This window comes from Gopherus flavomarginatus, chromosome 12 (assembly GCF_025201925.1).
Source record: "Gopherus flavomarginatus isolate rGopFla2 chromosome 12, rGopFla2.mat.asm, whole genome shotgun sequence".
NCBI classification, from domain to species: domain Eukaryota; kingdom Metazoa; phylum Chordata; order Testudines; family Testudinidae; genus Gopherus; species Gopherus flavomarginatus.
In genome coordinates, this window is record NC_066628.1 from 42,129,809 (window position 1) to 42,155,721 (window position 25,913).

The window sequence follows — 25,913 nt, forward strand, 5'->3', positions numbered from 1 at the left end:
CTGAACACATGCTCTCCTAAATTATCAGCTGAGCGGCACTTAAATCTCTCCTGCCCCACCGCTCAAGTGCACAGCTTACAGGGAATGCAGCTGGGGAGGGGCTTGTGACCGCTCTGGCGGCTTCCCTTTGCTTCCCTGTCGGAAGTCATTTTTCTGCGGAGAAGCAAAGAAGCTGCAGGGGCCATGAATTCTGTGCACCCGCAGTGATGTAGAATTGCCCAGGAGTAACGTTGCCTTAAGAGTAACTGGAAAAGTAGAAGTTAGATCTGGATCCGAAATGACTTCAGGTGCTGGGCTCGCCACTGTTTGAAATAAGTCTCCGTGCATACGTACTCTGAAATGAAATTTTCTCTTTTAAAAAAAATAGTTGCCCAAAGTTTTCCCTGAGACATTTGTAGTCACATGACTTAATATGGTGAATTAGTTTTGTATATTGATCATATATTCACACAGCTACCATTTGAAGTCAAAGTGAGCTTTGTGTATGTGTCTGAGAGTAGGTCTTTTCCTACACTGGCATCGGTCTGATTGTTGTTCTTGCTGGGCAGTACCAGTAGAGCTGCATCTGTGCAAAGTGTAAGAGGTGCAGCACAGAATTTTCAGCCCAGAGTAAATGGGGCTGAGATGATTCTAAGGCAGCTTTCAATTCTCGGCTGCTATGGAGACTAGACAGCTCAGGTTGCTACTTAAACTTTGGTTCCCCAGAGTCTTTGAAGCAGTTATATGCTGAGGCCCAGCCCCAATATGCTCCCTCCCTCCCCAGTCACACCACCTACACTAGGACTTGCAGGTTGGTCCTTTGCAGATTGTCTTCCTCAGTTTCTCTGTTGGAAGAATTTGCATTCAGGGGAATTCAGGCTTCTGTGTAAATAAAGGGTTAACTAAATATCTTTGTTCTTCATCACATTTAATATTATTCAGACCCTTAAAGAAAGAGCAGCACTCCATCATGGAGAGGGAGGAGGGAGACCTATCCAGGTGGAATAATCGATTCTGGTTTAGGTCAGCTGTAAGGAAAAGGTCACGTTTCTTAGCTTTCTGTTGCTGTAGTTCCTGACTCTCATCAGCCACAGAACAAACTATAGAAGTCGCTCTTGGGATGATACATTTTCTGAAGAAGTCCTAGGATGGGACGTTTTTTTAGTTGTTCGTTAATTTGTTCTCTCTTTGAGGACAACGCAGATTCAGTGAATGGTAACGGGCGTCCTATTTGTACCCATATAACCCAAAGGTTAAAATGAGACAGCTGAGAATTGAGTCCATTTAAAGGTAATCCAGGCACTTCCATTCTGAAAAGGTTTAGTGGAAAACTTTCAAAAGTGGCCACTGACGTTGGGTGCCTGTATTTTGGGTGCCAGCTTGAAACTCCTCAGGCCTTGGCTCCGATTGGAGTTTGGCCCATCTGAAAACCAGACCACAGGTGTCACAACGAAGGGACCCCCAAAATTGGGGCACCCAAAAATCCGTGGTTACTTTTGAAAAAACAGGCCTTTCTACTGTATTGGGTCCCTACTGCAGTTTTTGCTGTGTTAGGAAACTTTTGGGAAACTGTCTGGTCACTCATTTGTGTCAGCCACAAGGTTGTTAAAAACCATTCTCAAGACTAGTAGTGTCTGGCAGTCATGTCATCCTTGGGTCCTGCCTGCACCCAGTCATCAATTAGATTGTAAATGGTTTGCTTGCTAAACAGACTGAGCCAAGACATTTTCAATATCCATTGTCGAAAGCCGTGCAAGTTTTCCAGGATAGACCCTAGGCAGTATCTAGTCTCAAAAAAGATTTTTGTTTTGTTTTTAAACAAACTTATGACTCATAACACTAGTTGGGAAAACTGTGTTAGCAGAAATCATGTTAAAAAACATGTTTCCCAAGGGGGAAAACTTCTGGTTAGATGGGGCTTTAATAACAGATTTTGTGGATTTTCAGTTCCAGAATATTTAATCTGATTCCTAGAAGGACATTAAAAAATTGAGTAGTCTAGAGAAAACAGCACAGACAGATGAAACACATGCTTCGTACTCTGTCAAATCCCAGTGGAAGTTGGCTTGAGTGAGGTTTGCAAAATCAAGTCATCTATGTAGTTTAATGTATGAAATTATAAAAAAAAAATTGCATGTGCAAATGGATCACTAATATGGAAAGATTCCTCCTTTTTTTTTTTAAAAAAAGTTCCATCTTCAGGGTTGTTTTTACTTGTCTAAATGCATCAGATTTTGCATTAGATGACTCACATGTGGCTAAAGCTGGCAGTGGTTCTGTGGTTGCTCAATGCATTTTGTTTTCTGATCTAATAATCAGCAATCACAATGTAAATATCTTTTTATGAAGTAGAAAAAGCTGATAGATTCCACTTATCATGGCTTAATTCCTTGCACTGCATCTAAGGAGACAAGAAAACCAAAAGAGTAAGTGCACTCCATTAACTACTGCGAGAAAATCAAACACGTGAAAAGGAATCATCGGTCAAATAAAAGGAGAGAACTTGTCCATATCATTCTGTGATTTCAGAAGCTTCTGTATGTGTCTTGATTATCCTCTCATTTCTGTAGTAAGTAAACAGATATATTTTCATTCTGTATCCCTGCTTCTGTTTTATCCTTCGTCATTCTTCTCTGCAGCAAGGATATATTTCCTGTGCTCTGGTGCTGGAGGCTTTCCGTTGTATTATACCTGTAACATGCTCTCAGGTGTAAGAGAGTGAATCAGTCACATGCTGATACGGATACTGGCAATGGCTGCCCCTTGTTGTTACTTAGGTCCATTAGTTAAATGCATTACTGCCATTAATATCATCATAACAATAATACCGTACAAGTGTAGCATCATTTATCCCAGGGGGACCCAAAATGTTACTTTGGGTCAAATTGTGCCCCGCTTACTTTGTGAGTACTCTATATTTCCATGGGACTGCTTGGGGACGACTTTAAGTAAAGGTATTGGAACCGTGAGCCATGTGGCCCATCATCAGATATGGACTTTTATCATTCTTATACTGGGCCAGATCCTGAGAGGTGATGGGCACTTTTAGCTCCCACTGACTTTGGGATTTGAGGGCACTCAGCACTTTGCAAGATTGAGTCCACTTTCGGTCTACTCCCGTGAGGTGCTCAAAATCCTCATCCATTGGCAGTTCTCAGTCCCTTTCAGGATTAGAGCCTGTGTGCTGGTGTGACGGTCCCAAGCCCGAGAGGTGCTGATCATCTGTAACTCCCATTTAAATCCATGAGAGTGAATGGTGCTCGTTACACTTCACAGGACTGGATCCTACTTAATCTACGGTTCAGCAAACCCCTAAATAATTTCTGAAGTTGCTTCTCCTTTTTCTGCTGCATGCCAGGTCATAGCCTCTGGCTTGTTCTTTCCCACTTTCTCACGTTTTCCCAGAGCCGCTGCTGTGTACAGTCTGAAGATCACATTTAACCAACACAAGGAAATCGGCTTCGCCGTCACGTGGATTAGAATGTGTTCACTCTGTTCTGCCAGATTGTGGCTAGCTGAGCAAAATACAGCAAAGTGCTGGGCTCTTGGCCAAGCTTTTATTTCAGTTTGGAGCACGCAATCACACATATGCTGTTTGGCAGGACATCCACACTAGAGTATATTTGGATAGTAATCAATCTTTCTTTCCTTCTTTCTTTCCATCCATGCTGGTCATATAACACCACCACTGGTGTTTAACCAGCCGACTTGAGTTCAGTGTTTACACTCTGTATATGTGTTCAGAACATGTTACAACCATGACATGGGATGCATTTAGGATGAGGCTATAATTCTACAGCTTGAAAACCAAACTTCTTAACTACGCCCCCACCCTCCCCACTGCCAGGGTGCTGATGACACAGTTACACTGTTACTTTTTCAGAGATCAAAAGCTTCTCCAGGATGGATTGAAGGTCAAATATGGAAGGAAGTAGCTTTGCTGGAGCTCTGAAAATAGCAAGAATTGTTAAACTAATAGTCTGTCCTTGTCTCTAATCTTCTAAACTTTTTTTAAAGTTTATTGTTTGTGCCTCCAGCTATAAGTGAAAAATACAGATTGTCAGTGAAAATATTAGTAAATGTCTTGGGAAATAGGAGGGTGCAGTTAGAATTCCGGAGATAGATGCTTGTTCCTCTTAAGGTCTCTCTCTCCCGCCCCCAACTTGCCTTCCTTTGAAGCTGTTTGTATGCAATCTGACTCACCCATGAAAATAAAGCTGGATTTGATTTTAGCAGTCTAGGAGGCTTTTGGATTCTTGGGAGATAAAGGCTTTATGATGCAAACTCGTTTATTTCTCTGTGAATCAAAAATTGACTTTTCAAAACCCAGTGTGTGTTTTGGAAAGTTGGCATTGTGGTCAAAACCCCAACATTTCTGATGATGCCCTTATAAAAAAAAAAAATACCACAGCCATCCAAAACATGGATTGGTAGCGCTGCTCTGGCATTTGGGGCTGCTATGAGAGAACACTGTAGTATTTTATAAGGGACTATTTCTTGTGATTTTTTTTTTATATATACATAAAAAATAGCTGTCCTAGACAACTTTTGTGATTGCATTATGTGAAACTGTATAGATCAACAGGCTGAAATAGCTAGTCCCACAATAGCTATTTAGCAGCCTTTCTAAAATAAATGCAGAGGGGTCTTGAGAATATATAGCAACCGTCACCTCTGTCGGACTCTCCTAAGTTCACAAATGTGTAGAAGAAAGGAAATAGTGGGCCAGACCCTCTGCTGATGTAAATTAGCAAAATTGCATTAAAGTCAGTGGAGCTATGCTGCTATACACTAAGGGCACAGCAGGACCATTCTCTCAAAAGCTCCTGATTATAAAGTGAAAGGGGCACTGTAGGAGCCCCTCCAGCTCTAGAGATCTTAGCCCTCGTCCAGACTAACCCGCGGCATCGGCGGGTTAAAATCGATTGCTCGGGGATCGATATATCGCGTCTAGTCTGGACGCGGTGTATCGATCCCCGAGCGCGCTTACATCGATTCCGGAACTCCATCAATCCGAACGGAGTTCCGGAATCGACGCGGAGAGCCGCGGACATCGATGGCGCCCCGTCCAGACTGGTGAGTATCTCGATTTTAGAAATTCGACTTCAGCTACGTTATTCCCGTAGCTGAAGTTGCGTATCTAAAATCGATTTTAATTCCTAGTCTGGACGTGGCCTTAGAAAATGGGCCTTCTTTGTAAGGTCAGATTTAGGTTAAAATACTGTGTCAAGCTGTGTTGCTACAGGTCACCTAAAATATATGTGGTATCTCCATGTCTTCTAATGATTTATAGTTTGTTTAGTGTACGGTGGGAAAGTCTTGAAGCCTCAAATTCACTGTCATTAGAAGCATTTGAGGTGTGTTTACTTAAAAATCAGGGGTTCACAGCCTGCTCCACAAAAAATCAAAGCCTCCCACTGACTTCATCAGGCCATTGAGGGAGTGATGGAGAGGGTCAGGCTTGGCCCTTTCTAAACTCATCACGTTTCACTGAACTTGAAATTTCAAGAATTGACTTTCAAAGGGTCGCCCCCTCTTTATAACGCATACTATTCAATCCTGTGTGTATTGAGAAGTGTCTGTTTCTGGTCCACCAAGCCCAAGTAAAAGAATTTGGAGCAAGAGTTGGGGCAGCTGGAATTTCTGTCCTGAAGACTGTATGCAGAGCAGCTGCACAGCACCCACTGTAGTCTCCAGACAGCAAATTATCCTCTATGGGAGGGTTTTGTTCAAAGGATCTGTGTTCACTGGACCCACTCTGGACACAGTCTGTAGCTTAGCCTGATTTGCTGCACCCTAGGGTCAGGGTTGTTTGTTTTGGGCAGAGTCCGGAAATCCTTCATAAGAATCAGCTATACATACGTTTGACTTGAGCTGTGGCAATGATAAACCTTGACCTGGCAGTAAATCTAAGCTTTGGCTGCAGCTGACTTGTTTGTAAGATCACTTTTGGTGGTAGCCAGGTCTTTCTCCAGTTTCCTGAGTAACCTGAAGTGATTTACTGATTATTTGCTAACTAGAGAGAGAGAGAGAGAGAGAGTGCGTGTGTGTGTGTGTGTTAAAAGAAATAACAAGGAAAAAGCTAAATGCAAGAACCGGATGGTAGGGTAGTCAGTGCAGCTCTTTTCTCCTGAGCTGTATGATGATGTGTGTCAATAACAACCACACTTTCTTTCATTTATAGATATCACCTTGTTTTACAAACAGCAATTTAATGAGACTTTAGCGGAAGGTATTATACCCATTTTACAGATCACAAATATCAGGCACAGAGAGTTAAACGAACTTGCCAGGCTCACACAACAAGTAAGCGGCAAAGCCAAAATTAGCTGTCCTCATTTCTAGCCATTAGAACACACACTCGAAATAGGTGTGAATATATTGTCTCTTATTTCAATAGAATTATTTTTAGAATGCAAGTTAGGCCAGTGAAGTATGCCAGACAAACAAAGAGAACCATGAATGTGCAATATTGTTTGGGGGAGTGAATGCACATAAATAGGTCTGGGTATGAGGAAGCATACTTTTTTCACCACTAAATAGATGATTAAGGTGTACCAGAACACTGAATTGTATTCTTTGTAAAGCCCAAATAAACAGTGGCACAGAATACCTTCCTCATCGTGAGACAGACTCCTTATAGATCTCATTACCCTGTAACTCCTTAAGTCTGTTCAGTGCAGTTTTCATTGTTCCTTATTCATTTGTAAAATGAAGATTAAGAGAAAAACGCGGCATAAGCCTAGCCATTAAAAAATAAACATCATTTTAAATTAAGCCTCTTCATTACCCACATTTTCGTATATCCAAAACGCAGAGGACATTTAAAAACATGAAAATCCATGTGCCTGAATTTACCAAAAAAAGAAAAAATATCTTAATGTCAGACTGCAGAAATGATCTGATATGACAGTTGCTGTGGCAACACCACCTACTTCGTGAAAATTGGAGTTAATAGGAGTGTAAAAGGTAAAACCCACATAATTTTCCAAGCACATGAATTTTCACTGCCCTCAGCTGCAGGGCTTTCCAAACCGTCAGATGTTTCTTCTCCTGTTTAGGGGGTGCACGTACCTGTTTCCTCAGGGTCAAATATGGAGGCTTCACTCCTGTCCTATAAGTATGGACTATCTGATTAGAAGCATACACAACTCCTGCACTGAAAGGGGCTGAACCAAGATTAACAGTAGCCAGGTGCACAAGGAGGCAAAGAGCCTTAATTTACTGTGGTCATCGTTAAAAACTTGTCAGTTGCCTTAGGTAGCTAAATACCATTATCTCTGTATTTACAGTGTCCCCTACAGAATATAAGGACAGATGCAACTAGGGCCCAATCCAGTCAACTGAAAGACTCCCATTGATTTTGGAGCAGGCTCATACTAAGAAAATATCCGAGTATGTAAATCAAATGTTTGAGGGTGATCACTGTACTGTAGAAATTGATAAAACTCTTAAAGAAAAATACATGGTCACTTTTTGGCCTCATTAATGATCCCAAAGCTGTGGTGTTGCATAGCGATGATTAACTGTACGGTTAGCTGAGGCTAGAAAAATATATAGTTTTCTAATCGGAGTGACATTTAGCTTGTTTTGGATGTTGGGAAATAAAGAGTAAAATGCACCACACAGATCATTTTGATCGTTTTAAATTGGTATGGTCGATATATTGAACTGTGTTCTGAAAGGTTTCAGTGGTTTTTGGTATCGGCCAAAAAAACGAGGAGTCCTTGTGGCACCTTAGAGACCAACACATTTATTTGGGCATAAACTTTCGTGAGCTAGAACCCACTTCATCAGATTTGTTAATCTCTAAGGTGTCACAAGGACTCCTTGTTTTTTTTGTGTGTGTGTTCTGAAAGGTAATGCATGGTATATATTCAATGTGGGTGTCTGTTAGCAGTGTTTCAGGAGCAAGGCATTTTTTGAAAATTCTTTCAAACATCTGGCTGGGTGATTTAATTTTGAGATCCCCAGCTCTGATTGGTTGGAGAAAAGTGACATTAAAGTACACCTCCAGCTGGTGACTGACATTTTCTTTATTTCTCAGTGAACAAAGTCATACGTGCCTGTGTATGTCTATACAATGCAGGCATTTGTGTTTAAAAGTGCCTAAGCTCAATGAATGGATAACGACATTTGCTAATTACAGCTGGCCTGATAATCATCAATTATGGTATAGTAGAACCTCAGAGTTAGGAACTAACCAGTCAACCACACACCTCATTTGGAACCGGAAGTATGCAATCAGGCAGCAGCAGGGACCCCCTTTCTCCTCCACCCCCTCCCCCAAAAAGCAAATACAGTACAGTATTGTGTTAAACGTAAACTACTAAAAAAATAATGGGAAAGCAGCATTTTTTTTCTGCATAGTAAAGTTTCAAAGCTATATTAAGTCAATGCTCAGTTGTAAACTTTTGAAAGAACAACCATAACGTTACGTTCAGCGTGATAAACATTTCAGAGGTGTTTGTAAGTCTGAGGTTCTATTGTGTTCAGTTTATTAATCTCTCTTTGGCAGCTGTGTGGGGGAGGGTGGCAAGATTTGAGTGTGTAGCTTCTGCTTACCTACTTGTACATTTAAAAAAAAAACTTTTTAAAGAAAACAAGCTTTAATGGTAATCATAAGCAATTCTCATCCGCTGAGACACTTCCTGAGGGCACCATGATAAATGAACTTTTACTAATAGACAGAAGAGGAATTACACACTGAGTAGACTCTTTAATCTGAACATTCAATAGGCGGTGTGTATGTTATATGCCATGTATGTACTAACACATGGGTTCTCAACATGGGGTCGTGAACAGGTTTCAAAGGATTGGAACAACACCTCTGCTCCGATATAACGCGACCTGATACAACACAAATTCGGATATAATGTGGTAAAGCAGTGCTCCGGGAGGGGGGGCGGGGCTGCGCACTCAGACGGATCAAAGCAAGTTCGATATAACGCGGTAAGATTTTTTTCGCTCCTGAGGACAGCTTTGTATCGGGGTAGAGGTGTATCTTCATTTTCTTCAGTTAGACATGAAGAGGGCCCCACAACTTTCTTCTGGTATATTATGAGGTTGCAATGTAGAAGAGGTTGAGAATGAACATGAATAGTGGGATTTGCTCAAGAAATAATTCCACAGGCATGTGGATTTTTCAATTTTTCTACCTTTTTAAAGATGATGCCTCAAACTGAGAAGAACACAAAATTTCAACACAAGTGCCTTTATTTGCATTGTTAATTTTAATTGGAATTTTTTGTTGCTCTGCTAAACATGATTTTTAAGTAAAGCAGAAACCACTGGCCCTTGTTACTGTTTCTTAAAAGCCTTTAATCTAAAACATGGTATTTCTTCACACTTTTGATGCTAAATGGCTCTTCCAGTAGGAGAAAGAGGAAATGTCTCTTTCAATATTCAGTAATATAATAGTTCCTTTTTCTTAGACTTCCTGTATATGGCTGCCCATTTTCTTCTGCATTTGATGTACCATCAAGGTCCACATTAAGCAGCCATATGCGGAATAATTTCTTTTTGGAACAGTCTGTTCTTTTGGAATTTGCCCTAAACATCATTATGTGTTCCAGCTAATCCCAAACCCCTCTCAGCCTGCTGTGCTATTAATGCACTTATGTAAATTGTGGGCAAAGACAGAGAGATGCTAGGTACATACACTCTCTCATGGGACAAATTCTGCTTCTCCAGCTATCCTGTGGGATGTAATTGGTGGCAGAATTTGACCCATTACAAATATATATTTCTTCTACGCATCAGCAGCCCTTAATTTATATGGGAGGAAATGAAATGTACAGAGCCACAAATTATTCATTATTTGGAAGATGTGTGATCACCACTATTTACTCCTTTTGTAATTTGATAAGCATTTCTTACAAATAATCTTGTGTAAAGTATCTATTTGTTTATGGCAATGTAACAAACACACTATGTTTTAATGAATAACAATCCTTAAACTAAAGCCACAACAGTTGCTAATAGTTAGATGTGCAGATCAAAAAAAGGAAAGGAAAGGTCTGCAGGGATCTGTAACTCTCTACAGTGGTTCCCCCTTGCTTAAAGGACTCTTCTGTACAGCATCTCTTAGCAACTGTCAGTGATTTTAAGAAAGGGATGGAAAATGCGCTCATTTTGTTGGCTTTACCATAGTGACCGTGTGGGGTTTTTCCATGTCGCTGGACATCTCACGCTGCAGACTGTCGAGCACACGCAGCTAGTGAGATGACAAGATGGGCTTGGGTACCATAATTCGGGAATAGATACATGAGGCAGGGGCAGCATATGCTGTCTTTGCATGAGATGTGTTCCATGCGAGACACCTGTCCTGGATGTTCATTAGCCAGTCGCTGCAATTAGACACCCAGGGCTGGCTTGTGCCTGTTGATTCGAGCTCATAGACTCATAGACTTTAAGCTCTCGGGGCTTGGGCTGTGGGGCTGCTTAATTACCATGTAGACGTTCAGGCTTGGGCTGGAGATTAGGCTGTAGGCCCCGCGAGGTGGGAGGGTCCCAGAGCTGGGGCTGCAGCTGAAGACGGAACATCTACACCACAATTAAACAGCCCTGAGAGCTCGAATCAGCTGGCACAGGCCAGCCACGGGTGTCTACTTGCAGTTCAGATTCTCCCCTGCAGGTTTTTCTTTCCAGTGTAAACATACACTTTGAGGCCTCAATCAATGAACAGGGCCCCATTCAGCCAAGTACTGTGTATGCACATAATAAAAACACAGCGGGTAAGATTTTCAGACATGCCTAATCCCCTTTTTCAAATGTAATTTAGGAGTCCAAGTCTAAGTGAAAGTCAGTGGGGCTTAGGCTGATAAGTCACCTGGGCATTTTCAAGAATTTTATCTAGTCGCGGTCCCCAAAAGCTTACAGTCTATGTGAAATGCCTTGTGCATGTGCCTGGGATGTTCTTTTGCAAAGCAATGTAGTATAGTATAGGCATAGTATATATACTACACACAAGCTGTTAAAAGAACACTATTAAGCTTACAAAGTCAAGCACTCAAAAGTGAAGTTGCCTGTTGGAGCCTATAGAGTAATGTTTGCTTATGCTAATTGAAAATGTGCTGAACTGCAAGTACAGAGTAGACCTTTAGGCCTAAAGTTTAAGCTTTGCATTTGCTAAAGCTATGTTTGTTAGCATGAGTGAATGAGGTATTAATAGAAATGAAGCAAAGCACAATCTTGGGTCATGTATTAAATATGTTTGTGTTTTCACTGCTGTTAGCAGGTATTGTAGGGGAACTTCTGGATGTTTTGGAATATTGGTAATCACAGACTTTGCATTGACGCAAATGATAATTAGAATGATGTTTGACATTAATAGCCAATAAATGATATTTGGGTGTTGGGATTAAATTTGGTAGCAGAAATACAGATATGGTAAAAGGTAAATTTAAGGAAATAAGGGGTATTATTATAAGTGATTATAAAAAAGGTAGTATGCCAATTTTAGATTAGCGTTTCATTCACCATCAAGGTACCATTAGAGAAAGGGTTATACACCCATTCTTCTCATCCAGGGACTAATCACCCCTGAATGCACCATTTCATCTTGGATTGTGAGTATAGATGCAGTGTGTGGCATAATGCCTGTTCGTTTGAACTAATATTTTATTTTATGTTTTATTTTGAATAGTCTTTAAATCTATCATGCATGTCATTCACAAGTCCTCCAGTCAATTACATGATCTGTAAGTGTTCTGGAGGCTCAACCCTTAAAGAGTTTAGTTTATGGCTATTCCTTATACTTGAACTATTAATTGGGAACACAGAAAGGTTACACTCTGCAGCCTCAATTCAGTCCCCCACCCCACACCTTGTGCTATGCATTATTGTACAATATTTTCATACAGGTCCCAAGCAGGAATGCCCACAATGTATAGAGGTGAAACATACTGTCTGGTGATTCTTTTAGAACTCAAATGCAATTTATAAACAACACTTTTGTTTTAAAAGGGTTTTTTGTTTTTTTGTTTTTTTTTTAACTCGCCAGTCTTTTATCATAATGCTTTAGGAGCCATTAATTTACCAGAGAGGTTGTGTTGGTCATTCAAAGATATTGTTCCTTCAGAAAATTTTACTGCTCAGCCCACAAATGCATATTATAAAATCCAGTTTGTATAGCACTGGTACATAAGAACGGCCACACTGGATCAGACTAATGGTCCAGATACACTGGTCTCCTGTCACTGACAATTGCCAGCATCAGATGCTCCAGAGGAAACTATAAAATCCTGATCATAATTATTTGCAATAACACACCCAAGGGTGAAGTTTCTTCCTAACCCCAGCAGCTAGTGGTTGGTATTGTCCTGAAGTATAAAAGTTGATATCTCATATACTGTGTGTTTTTATTCTATTTAGTGTAAGCATAGGTTATGTTCTTAGTCTCCATATAATTGTCTCTATTTCAGTAAAGCACTATTAATGCTAATAATATAAATGTGAAGATAAAGTTTAGTTTCTGTTAACGTAATCACATTTCTAGCTAGCAGTTGCATTAGTTAGTGGGAGATTGCCCTAAAATAATTACCAAGCTCCTACGTGCTCCTTTTACTTCCCCCCTACATTCTGCCAGTCTGCAAGTTCTGTCCTGATTGCTGCGCTGGTGATCTGTGCGCAGATGTGCTTATCTGGATGGAAGAGTTAACGTAAAAGTAGATCACAGATTAGACGGGGACTGTCTGTGATTTTGGGTCAGAGAACTACACCCAATGGCTAAACAGCTGCCAAAGGGAAAGACTTGAAAAGCATATTGACACTGCAATGTTGTTTTCTAGGGCAACTCTGAGAGAAGATTGTATGTCAAATAAATAATGTCAGTTTAACTGACAGACTGTATTATAATTTGACAAACCTGAAGTACATTTTAGTTTGCATAAGAAAGTCCGTTAACTGAAAGTACATAATCTGTTTCTGCTGGGTTCCTAACAATTGCATTGAACCCCGTGTACAAATGTACAAAAACTACTAGATCAACAGAAAAAAAAAATTCAAGACAATGTTTTCCTCTCCCCTCCCTGTCATTTTTGTATAAATTTTTTAATCAGTTTTAGACCAAGGTGAAAAATGGGGATGGGAAGAGAGAATTTCCAGGAAACGAAGTGAATTTATTTTTGATTGATTGCAAATTTGAATTATATAAAATTTTCTGACCAGCTGTACCAACATAATTCAGCATCCTGGTCCTGCTTGGAACCTAGGGGCTCGACTCCATCACCAAGAGACACCTCTGAAAAGGTTCTTTTCACTTTTACCTCTTGTGTATAATGCTGGTAGTAAATGTTTCTTAGTGGTTAGACAAGGGGCCTGTGACTCAGGACACTTGTTACTGAGTCACATTGTGACCATGAGCATTGCACATTATCATTTTTGGCCTCGGTTTCCCACTCTCTGAAATGGGGGTATAAAAATACTCTCCTATCTGATGGGTTTGTGAAGCTTAATTAATGTTGGCAGTGACAAAAGTTGTTGCTTTTGAACACCTGTTTGGTGATCTAAGTGACATAAGTTGCTGGCTTCAGTCCAGTTCTCAGTGTACAAGTATCTGCGTTGCCACCACATTTGCTTTCCCACTGGCAACTGTAGCAGAGAGGTTAAGGGCCAAACAGCTCATGACTGCTGATCTGTTCACCTGCTCCCAAGCCTACCACCCGCCTACCATTGCTAACACCTGGTGTGGCAACATCAGAAGCATTAATGAAGACAAAGGCCACTATAGGTGTGCGTCATGTCTGGACCTGCTGGGAGCAAGATGCCGTGGTTAAAAGGCATGGAGCCACCCGGAGCCCTGTTTACACTAGCATGTTGAGTGTGGCTCTGTACGAGAGGGAAAGCTGACCCAGTCCTTTTCCCTTTTAGGTCAGGGTTGAGGCATGTCGCTTGGGCTGCATATGGGGAAATTTCCGCAGCTTCCTTTAACCACTGTCCCCAGCTTGCGTCCGTCATAGGGCTGGATTTCCGAGCTGTCAGTGCTCATCAGCTCCCATTTATGAAACGTCTTGATTTTCCAAAACACTCCGGACCCCATCGGCTCCCACTGACAACAAAAGCTGGGCGTGTGTGAGAACCCGGCCACTTCACTGAGGTGCCCAAACAGAAGCTGATGTTCTTTTTTTAAATTTGGCCCCAGTTGCCAGTGCTGAGTGCTTAAAAAATGACTCTGGCTCCTCATGTTCAGCAGCGAGATGCCTTATGGTTGCCCGGCCTTTGCAACAGGTACCATTGGCTTTCTTCGTGCACCACGGTCTCTCTGGTCTGTTTACCGACTCTCTTGCTGGATGTTGTGACAGCTGCAGAGCTCACTGAGGTGGAGATTAGTTGGCCACTAGGCACGTGACCTTTCGATCGCTGTTCTCTATTGACCTGTCCCTAATTGGGAGGAATTTAGTGCATAAAAAAACACCCTGCACAAACTCTGCAGAAGGAGCTAAGTCTCAAGTGCTGAACAAACAAGAGACAAGAAGGTTGTATGACAAGGTAATATGAGCCCACATACTGTACATTTTACAGTAATATCTGCACTGGATCCAAAGCTGCCCACGCGATCGTGTTAGGTTACAACAAGTTCCAGCACCGCGTAGCTGCAATGACCATTAGCCAGTCAACTAACAAAGACAGGTTGCTGGCTAATGTTATTGGCAACAGCAGATAGAATAAATACAAAGATGCAGAGCGCCAAGAGTTGCCTAATATTGGACAAAGAAGAATAGATTTTCTTCCCTCTTGCACATTCCTATTAATTCCATTGACTTCAGTGGTGTTACTGATTTACACCAAATGTAAGGGAGTGCAGAACAGGGTCCTATGTAGTGGTAAACATTTCAAAAGCAAATGGCCTGTGGGCTCCTAGATGATTTATGGACATCTAAGGGCATCTGGACAGCTTTATGAATGAACTGTGCATTGACACATGTGTCCACCTGTGTGAAGTTGTAGGATCAGGGCCTTGGTGTTTGGATCCTCTGGATCAGTGTGTGTGTGTGTGTGTGTGTGTGTGTAAGCAGAGAGGAAGTAGCTTAACTCAAGCTGGTCTAAAAGGTTTCTTTGTCCCATGAAGTTTTCACCTGAAAATGTTGAATGAAAACCAAACTTTTTGGCCATAATATTTTGATGAAAAAGCTAAATTTTCTGTGAAATCCAGACACTTCTTGCAAAATAATTCATTTTGTCAAAACCCTATTTTTTTCTGCTGAAAAACAATTTTGATGGGAAAAATATTTACTTGTGTGTCACAGCAACACATAAGGAATTTATTCTTTTTATTCACACAATGTTTCCAAATCTCTGCTAGAATTATGTGTTGTTATTTTAAAATATATGCATTATAAACATAGAGGAGCACATTTTGTATCTGAGAGATTTGTTTAAGGAAGGTCCAGTGATTCAGATGCTAACCTGGTACACTGGATATTCAGCTTCAATGCCCTGCTCTGCCACAGATTCCTATGTGACCTTGGGCAAGTAATTTAATCTTTGTGCCTCAGTTCCCCATCTGTAAAATGGGGGAAAATAGCACTGGAGTGCTGTGAGTTTAAGACTAGGAGACGCTTAGATGCTATGGTAATGGAATCCATACAAGGACCATAGATAGATATCAATCTTTAATCCAGATATTGAACGTTTCAGAGTTCAGAATTATTTAGAACCAGGTTTTTGGTTCAGATCCATTAGAAAGCAAGGGGCCATTTTCAAAATCCACTCTGTTCTTTGAACACCCCTCTTCCCCACAAAAAATAAATATGTAAAAATATTCACAGCTATGGTTTTGGTTCATTTCTACCCTTAATATAAAATTTACAAGATCTATTAGTGTGTGTGAGAAAATATCTGGCAGCTCTGTTCTGACAGATACAAATGTACTAACATCAAAGGAAGGTGCCTCCATTTAATCATTTAAATAGGCCTGTTTCTGCCCCCACCTCATATATCTGAAATGAGATTAGCCATCCATTTACAATAAAACTACAAACAGTTGCCTTTAGTTTACTGAGTCAATAAGCTGGCTTTTTTCCCCCACCTTAAAAAAGACATAAAATGTATTAGGCAAAAATGATTCCATCCAAGCTGTTACAAACTACATCCGGTGTATCCAGGGGAACGGAACATCTTTTTTCATGAAATTCTTTCAAGCAGACAAAAAAAACTAGTGTGCCTTGTTTCTTCCATTAAGCTTTCAACTTCATTTTGCTTCACTTGCTAAAATACATCTGACTTGCGTTTTCATTGCTATGTAAAATATAAAGAGATCTACTAACCATGCATCACAGTGAAAGGTCAACTACCAATGGTGTTCTGAAACGGAATAGGTAACTTCTCCATAGCAGCATGCATGCTGCGTGCCCCGTCTCAGGATTTTCACACTGTAACTGCAGTTATTACTGGTAGTTATGTCTGCTAGGTTACTGTCACCCATGTGGTTATGCGCTGGGATAAATTCTTTTTTCTGGTTTTGTTAATGAACCACAACAGGAAATGTCTAGTTTTTAACAATGGGATCTTGGCAGCAGCGTGCCACATCCTGAGAGAGAGAAGGAAACACTCCACTGTTGGTACAACACTAGTAACTGAATTGTCTCAGATTTCTTTTTCTTTTTGGGGGGAAAAAAATTACTTTGATCCACCTTTTTCTTCTCCTGCATCCATCCCAGCCTTTCCTAGAATCTGATGTTATTGGTGCTATTTTAAAATGGGTGTTACTGAAGCCATGATTTCTGAGACCAAAACCTTGTCTTATGCAGTTTCCCCACAATGTTGTTTATATAGAATAATAAAAAACGATGCTGCAGATAAATCCCTTGAGTTGCAGTTAGAAACAACCTTTAAAATAGTGATGATTTTAGGTATTAATTTGCACAGTAAATATTACAACTGTGTATAGAAATATGTAGATGTTATGAAAAGTAACAGTATGTTAGTAAAGTTATTATGGAAAGCCATCGTATCTCTAAAGTGATAATGAACTTACTGCCATAGTAAGTGTAATAATGATGGCCAACATTTTCTAAAATAGAAGCCCCTTAAATTAGGCTAAGTCTGAAGTCAATAAGACTTGCATTCCTAAGTCACTGAGGTGCTTGTGAAAAATCTTACCCACAGCACCTAAACATTTTTGGAAACATTGGCCTGTGTTATTAAAATAGATTTCAGTAGGAATACTGCCCAGATGGTGACTGCAAGATTGGCCCAGGATGAACGGAAGTCTATAACATTTCTTTTTGCATGTGTAATAGTTTTCATATTAGTAAAAGATGTGAACAAATTGGAGAAAGTCCAGAAAATAGCAACAAAAATTATTAAAGGTCTAGGAAACATGATCTGTGAGGGAAGATTGAAAAAATTGGGTTTGTTTAGTCTGGAGAAGAGAAGACTGAGAAGGGACATAACAGCTTTCAAGTACCTACACGGTGGTTACAAGGAGGAGGGAGAAAAATTGTTCTCATTTACCTCTGAGGATAGGTCAAGAAGCAATGGGCTTAAATTGCGGCAGGGATGGTTTAGGTTGGACATTAGGAAAAAATTCCTAATTGTCAGGGTAGTTAAGCACTGGAATAAATTGCCTAGGGCGGTTGTGGAATCGCCATCATTGGAGATTTTTAAGAGCAGGTTAGACAAACACCTCTCAGGGATGGTCTAGATAATACGTAGTCCTGCCACAAGTGCAGAGGACTGGATAGAGACCTCTGTAAGTCCCTTCCAGTCCTATGATTCTATAAAAATGCATCACATTAGCAGTTTACACCTGTATAGTTCCATTGGTGTGGCTACACTGGTACAAATTTCCCTAATCTAAATAGAACTGAAGAGAATGAAACCCGAGCAGTGGAAATGGGAAAAGATTTTTTCAGTCAGATTGTTTAAAACTCTATTTTTTTATACCTGTTAAACTCCATAAAAACACTTGGGAGGAAAAACCTCTTTCTGTTAAAGATTCAGGCATTCCCCCACACTTTGCAAAGAAGCAGTTATCTGGTTCTCAGAGAAGCCATCAAAAACAGGGAAGATGAGAATCACTATTTACTAAGATAAAAACAAGAAGTTAAAACCTCTGTTGGGTACAGGCCCTTTTCATCCATTATAAAACCGTAAAAAGGTCATAAACCCATGTTCTTTCCCCTTTGCAGGTTATTTTTAAGCGGTCACCATAGTTCTTAATATTTCTAGTTACTTGCAGTGTCTTTCAGAATATCACTAATAGAATTTCATGACGGAAGCAGAATTTGCACAGTTGTATTTTGCGCTCATGGATGAGGTATTTTAACAAAGCTCAATAGCTTTTACACCAGTCATTGTATGCCCTGCTGGAAACATGATATATTGTTTGATTCCAAATCAAATTTACCCTTTACTTAAAAGTGGCACGTAAACAAATATGTTTATGAGAAGAGTGGGGAAGACTATTTAGTCAAGTGCATAGAGCAGGGGACTGGTTCTATTCCTAATTCTATGACCTTGGCTAAGTAACATAGGCGAACATGTTCAATGTCCATAGATTTTAGGAACCTTAAATTTTGTGTCCCCGACTTGAGATGTGTCTCTGGGGCTATATAACCCTCTTCAAAATGGATATTTTTATGCTTAATAAACAGAGTTCCTCTCAGGTGTGTTTAGATGCTTAATGAATTATTGCTTGTAATGTATTTTGAAACCCTCTAAAATTCAAATGCAAAGAGCCTGTTTGCTTTTTATTTTATAACACATCTTGAACCCATCTTCTATTGCTATAGGTCAGATCTTGCCAACAAATCGTAACACGCCAAGTCCCATCGACCCTGAGACAATCCAAGTTCCCGTGGGTTATGAACTTGACCCCGCAGATCTTGCTCTCTCCAGCATTCCTGGCCAGGAGATGTTTGACCCTCGTAAACGCAAGTTCTCAGAGGAAGAGCTCAAACCACAGCCGATGATTAAAAAAGCCCGTAAAGTCTTCATTCCAGAAGATCTGAAGGTAAATTGGAACTGGTGACCAGGCGGTTAGGGAACAAAATGCGGAAGCTCTTTCCTCAAATGAAGATTTGGAGTCTGAATCTATTCTTATACACTGATTTAAATCAGGAGTGACTCCTTTGAAGCCAGTGGAAATAGGCAAATGAAAAAATTGGTGTGAGATTGGGATCTGATCAGGTCTGAGGGGAAGGATGTCTTTATGGTTAAGGCACCAGGCTGAAATTTAGGAGATCAGGATACCATTCCCCAGATCTGCCAGAAACTTGATGTGTGACCTTGGACAAGTCTCTTTCACTCTCTGAGACTCATTTTCCCTGTATAAAATGAGCTAATGATATTTCCTTTCTCCCTTCCTCGCTGTCTGTCTTGTCTACTTACATTTTAATCGCTTTGAGGCACAAACCATCTCTTACTGTAAGTCTGTACGTCTAGTCCGGTGAGGTCCCTGTTCTCAGTTGGGATCTCCATTATTCTTTATTCCCGTAAGGGGAAATTGATCCCATGACAGAGGCATGAGGCACTACATATTCCCCACTAATCCCTTAAGTGGGGCATAAAGCTACCTGCCCCTGGATGAAATTCACCCAGAACGAATGACTACTGAGCAGTTATCTGATAAATGATAGTGAAGCTCTCTCTGCGGTGCACCAATCTTGAGACTACCTTAATTCTGTCTATGACAGTCAAAGGACAAACAAAGTGCTGAAACATCACTTTCCCTAAGGGTATGTCTACACTACCCGCTGGATCGGCGGGCAGCGATCGATCCGGCGGGAATCAATTTATCGCATCTAGTCTAGACGTGATAGATCGACCCCCGAGCGCTCTCCCATTGACTCCTGTACTCTAGCGCTGCAAAAGGCGCAGGCAGAGTCGACGGGGGAGTGGCAGCAGTCGACTCACCGCGGTGAAGACACCATGGTAAGTCGATCTAAGTACATCAACTTCAGCTACGTTATTCACGTAGCTGAAGCTGCATAATTTAGATCAATCTCCGCACCCTACCCCACCCCACTCCCACCCCTCCATGTAGACCAGGGCTAAGTGTTGGTGGAAGGGGCTAAACTAAATCTAGTAAAATATAGTACAGTGTTTCTAAAACAAATAGTTCAGGCCCATAATTTGACCTCCTTGAAGTTGTCTGTAATGTGCCTAAGAACACTGCTGTTGCTATATAGATTTTTATAAATACATACACACACACACATTTAAATGTATAGTTTCAAATATATAATACTCTTCAGGGGCTTGAGGCTTTTTTTGTTTTAGAATTGGCTATTCAGATAGGACCTACACTATCACAGTATTTATGTACTTATTGTGCTGACCGCAGCAGTATTAAGAATCCTGTTCTCAGAACATCCTCCCATCAGTGTTGATGACGCTAGCACACAGACAAGGCATGATAATTTCATCTCTTTTTTTGTGAAGGTTGCCAAAAGTCAGAGGCCAAAATCAGCAGGGAAAGAAGCGTTTTCAAGCATCTAAGACTATCACAGAGCAAATTAAAAACTAACTTTAAAAAGGACTTGACTGCAGCCCTGTTAAAAACAGAAAACGGTCTTGTGTGTGTGATTGGAATGGTCCAGTGCTATCTGATTGAGTATCTGTGGTGAGAATAATCCCATTAATGAACACTATTGTCAGGGTTTCAAAAGTGTGAATTTTAAATGTAGTTCTATGTAGGGAAAGGTTACATTGAAAAAAATAAAATAAAACCCACCACCTTCCTCCCATCTCTGAGCCACAAATGCAATACCAGAAAGAAGGGACCCCAGTAGCATGAACAGGGGACATGCTTTACTGAAGACCTGGGCAAGTTGTCTTTTACATGGAAAATGCTATTTGTACAATGCAGCTTCCGTGAGGACATAGTGCCGTGCAGCATTGCATGGCATTGAGCTGCTGCTCTTTCCTCTGAGACAGATCCTTAGCCAATGGATGTTAGTGGGAATCTTTCCAACGACTGCAGTGGGCTTTGGATAAGGCCCCATGTAGACAGAGAACTGGTATGTGTTTACAGTAGGCTGATGGCAGTAGAGGACAAGTCTGTCATCATTTGCTATTTTTATCCCTCAGGAAAGTGTTGTCAGGAGCAGGTGTCATCATAGTTAAAGTGTAAAAAAAAAAAAAAAAAAGTCACATGTCAAGTGGTAACCAAATGATTTGTTACTGTCTTTCTCCATAGTATCCCTGGCCTTCCTTTATACATATTTCCTGATAACATGTGATGACTACACCAAATTCTGCTTGTGGGGACACCCTTAAAACTCCACTGAGATCACTCATGTTTGGGCTGAGGGGGCCTATCTGTGTAAAAGGTGCTCAAAATCAAAAGGGTTACCAGATGTAAGGAAAGTGGGAATTTGACCCAGGTTTGTGTTATCTCCAAAGAATCGTTATGTGCCAGTTTATATTTATAGTATGTGGAGGAAGAAAAGAAAATTATCAGCCGAGATGCTCTTGGAGTATTTCATATCAGCAGCTGAAAACGTAGTATTCTCTATGCATGGAGGCTTTGTGTTTTCAGTGTGTGATTGAATGGGGACTCAGGGTCCTGGTTCCTATCTAAGATAATCATATTTGGTTGCGCTTGTCTGTTAACTCAGTGCTTGACCCAAGCTCTGGTTCTGTCCTGGTGTGAGGATTGGCTGTTGGGAAGGGAAGGGTAAACGGATGAGGCCAGTCAATTGTTTCTGGACTGCACATGTTTCTGAAACACCAGCCTGGCCTCTCTCAGGCTGGATTAAGGGATTTGCCATTGCAGTTTGTTAAAATAAAGATGCATGAGGTCTAGATGGCACAATAATAAATTGGTTAAAGCTGATTTTTGTGGAGAGGAATGAGATGGGAAATTGTAAACCAAGATTTAGGGTGTGGCTTTTTGCGTTTTTTAAGGGGCTTTTTGGGGGTCCCATCTAAGAACAGGTGAATGGAGATTTTGATACACTGGGCCCCAACTCACCCTTGCCCTGCACTTGGTATAGTCACTTACACCAGTGCAAAGTGAATGTAATGGGGGTATAAAATGCAGCCAAACAAAATGGGAAGTGTTTTCCTCTTGTTTTGCACTATTGTCTTACAAGGTGCAGAACAGCAGTACAGCAGGCCTAGTGTGCTGACTGATGGTGGAGGGCAGCTGCAGTGTTTAAAATATTTGCCTCTTCTGTTTCCAACCATCGGAATTTGGGAGAAAATATTTCATAAGAGGTACCTGAAAAGTTCAGTGCAGCCTAAGGACAGAATTCGCCTCTCAGCGTAAAGCTCAGGACTGATACACTATTCTGCTCCCAATTTGTGTGCAATGGGGAATCCACCCTTGGAAGGGAGGCAGAACATGGGAGCTGAGATGGGCTGTGTGGATCTGAGAGAAGAATTTTGACCTACATTGTTTTTGCCAGGCGGTATTCTGAGTGTGGCTTAATCAGCATACAGGCACTTTTTGGACCCTGTCAGCATGTGGGCAGAGGTGTGCTTCCAATCTGCGAAGATCAAAGTAACGCCAAAACTACCGAATGCTTATTTAATTGAAGTCTGTTTAACGCTAAGTGAGGGGAAAAATCCAGTACAATTAATTGGTCATTTGTCTCCTTTGATGCCCAACAAGGCTGAACTCCTGATGGCAACATGAGTTTTATGAATAATACTTTTAGCACATGTTAACATAGGAAACATACTGAGGCACTTTGGGACAAATGCTGGCAGGCACTCTGCATAGGCACGTGACTAAAAGCGTATGTGCGGCTGTGAGGCAAAAGCAGTCCACCCCTAGTCCCCACCCCCACCCCCCCGTCTCAAACCCAGCACAGTGGCCTCTCCAAGGACATCTGTGGAGAGCAAGTGAAGTGAGGCTGAGGAGTAGAAACTCTGGCTCAGACAGCCAATCAGCACAGGGGAGAGCACGCCCAGCCAGGGTGGGGCATTCCAGGCCAGGGCACGTGCTTCACAAATTGATATGCTCTAGGACCTGATCTTCTTTTGACCTCAATGGAGATTTGATCTTTGCTTTCATTGGATCAGGTTTTGTCCCTTAGCTCCAGTGAAATCCCCAGTTACTTCAGGGGAAGTGGGTTGGAGCCCTTAATCCCTTGACTTGGCAATGACTCCCATACATAGTCCCCATTTCAGCTTGATTGTGCTCCTCACTGGGGTAATCAGGGTGAGTGGTATCCTGCTGCCAGTGCTTATTAATTATTCTTTGGAAGTCTTCAGAACCAAGATATCATGATGATAAGCTTAGTGCAAACATTTGGCTAAATAGGCAGGCCTACATGTATGCCCATTTGAGAGCCTATTGCACATAGATTTAGTATTTGCCCCAAGAATTACTGATATTGTCACTGTTCAGTGGGATGTGCAACTGAAAGCAGCAATGGCCAGTGAAATATCAAAGTTAAAGTCCCTTCGGAGCTGAGAGACAGCAGTGTGGTTAACAGTGAAACCTTGTGCCTTAAGGAGTTCTTAGTTTACTGAAATCTAATATCTTGTCTCTTTCTTTATGTACTTAATGAGCAGGATGACAAATACTGGGCAAGACGTAGAAAGAACAATATGGCTGCCAAGCGATCGAGAGATGCCCGGAGGCTGAAGGAAAACCAGATTGCCATCCGTGCCTCTTTCCTGGAGAAAGAGAACTCAGCCCTCCGCCAAGAGGTGGCTGACTTACGGAAAGAGCTGGGCAAATGCAAGAACGTGCTGGTGAAGTATGAAGCTCGTCATGGGCCCCTGTAAATGGCGATTTTTATTCCTTCTTTTTTGTTGTGGGTTGGCATTTTAATAGATGGACAAAGTGTTTCCTGTTTGATAGCACCACACCCAAACCAACCTGTCTGTCATCAGCACTTTACCAGAAGCAGAAACAAAACTGACTTACTATTATTATTTTTCATTTGTGTATGCGTGTGTGTGCACATCTCAGCACCTCCCGTTTTTATGAAACCTTCTTCAAAGGGTGACACATTTTTACCTGGACTATTAAGAACTGCCATGTGCTTTTCATTTTTTGTTGTTGTCAGTGCTGCTTCTGATTTGGATTTTTATGTTGTTCTAAACAGTTTCATCCTCACCATTTACTTGCAAAGATCCCAGTAAAAATAAACCATAACAATTAAAAAAAGGTAGATCTCAGTTTTCAAGAGTAACAAGCTATTGTTTAATTATGTCTAATCAGAAAAGTTAACATGCTAATGAAGTGCACAAACAATAATTCAGTACAACACTACAGAAATATTAATTTATAGATTGCTTTTGTTGTATTTTAAGTTTTGGTGATAGCTGTCGTCAGATTTAAAGTGCTGTTAAACTGAGTTAGCTCTGCTCGTTATAGATCCCATTATGACTTATCTATATCTACTAAGCTTTCTTTTATTTCCACCAACACCAGATAGATAGGAGTACTATTAATAAAATACAGAGTGTGTATTTTGCACTGTCTGTACCTAAAGCAATAATCCTATTGTACACTAGCGCATGCTGCCTGGGTGTTCCTAGTGGATGTAGGATGACTTCCCTACTTAATACAAGTTTTAATGTCTTATAAATAAAAGACCCATTGATATGAGCATGGTGAAAGCATCCCTGGAACAGAATGTGTGTATGAAAGAGAGAGGACAATTAGTCGATACAAGAACAAAATTAAAAAGTATCAAATCAGATTTGATTTTGAAATTAGAGGAGTTTTTCTTTTAGTTTTCATTTAATTTTGAATTGCTTGGAGTCCCATTTTGTGATTAATTAACTATTCATTTTTCCACTTTTTGTAATATATTTTCTGAGGATTGTATCTTGCTGTTTTAAAATCATTTTTATTCAGTTAGAAGAGTCACAGTTTTGCAAACCCCACTTTTTCTGGTGATGTTATTTTGAGCATGTCTTGAACTGATTGTTCTGAACTTTATTCTGTTTTCTCTCTACCTGCTTTTGAACATATGTTCTGTTACAAAGTGGACTTCTGAAAACGAATGTAAGAAACACTGGTGAATTTCAGAAGGCAATGGTGTTGTCATATACTGTGGTTAATCCAATCAATTTATATGTTTACTATAGACCAAAAGAATAGATATTATAAAATGTATAAAGTTTATACAGAATAATTATAGTATGGGGTGTTTTGTACAGTATTTTTCAAATACAAATACTGACAGTGTATTTTGAAAGACATATTATATATAGCAAAGAAAAAGAAAAAGCTATTCCATGTTTAAAATATATAGCAAAGATATATATTCACCAATATTGTACAGAGAGGATGTGCTTTAGGTTTTTTGAGGTCTTTAATATTTTAAACCTACCACTGACACATCAGCATATGTTGTGCTTTAAATTAAAATTTTCTGAAGGTAATATGGCTTGACAGGGTGATTCATATAACTAAAATATTAAAAGGCTTAATAATTTTCCATCAGAAACATATAAAGAATGTGTTTGACACAGACAAAGTACAACATGGAATTTAGGCAAATATATATTGGACAATGTAATATTTTGTAGAGGCAGAAAAATAATGTAGACTACAAAAAAATCTCACGCTCATTTCAAATCTGCCACTGCTAGAATTTGTTTCCATCTGAAATCTTAATAAATAGCCTTGGTCATTTATACACTTTTATGTATTGCATACATTTATTTACCTGTGAGGAATAAACGGTGCTACGTGTCTGGCTCACAGTTTTCTAGGGTTTTGTCCCCCGTTTTTTTTTAATAAAAATGGTTGTTCATTCCAGTAAATCATATTACTGCTTAAGGAAGTTGTTACAAAGGACTAAATATTTTTTTTTACATTAAGCATATTCTTTCATCAGTGGGATTTTTCCATTTTTTTCCCCCTTCAAATCCACAGGGTCCCTTAATACTCAGTAGTTTCCTGTGGACCATTAATTCTGTGGATTGCATGTGCATGAGCTTCAGGAAGGGTCAGAGCACAGAAAGTCAATTATTGTCCAGTATAAACCGGATGGGCTGTGTGAAATATGTATTGG

General features: G+C 40.4%; 1 protein-coding gene across 2 annotated transcripts in view; it reads left to right on the plus strand.

Moving 5' to 3' along the window:
- HLF (HLF transcription factor, PAR bZIP family member) overlaps nt 1-25,537 on the plus strand; it is a 41,054-nt gene extending 15,517 nt beyond the window's left edge. Inside the window, exons 3-4 of one of the 2 annotated variants that reach the window (XM_050920131.1) lie at nt 18,717-18,937; nt 23,449-25,537. In XM_050920131.1, coding sequence (XP_050776088.1) covers nt 18,717-18,937; nt 23,449-23,667 — 440 coding nt within the window. In that variant the 3' untranslated portion in view covers nt 23,668-25,537. The remainder of the gene's footprint in view (nt 1-18,716; nt 18,938-23,448) is intronic. The other variant, XM_050920132.1, reaches the window with a different exon arrangement.
- The last annotated feature ends 376 nt before the right edge of the window (nt 25,538-25,913 follow it).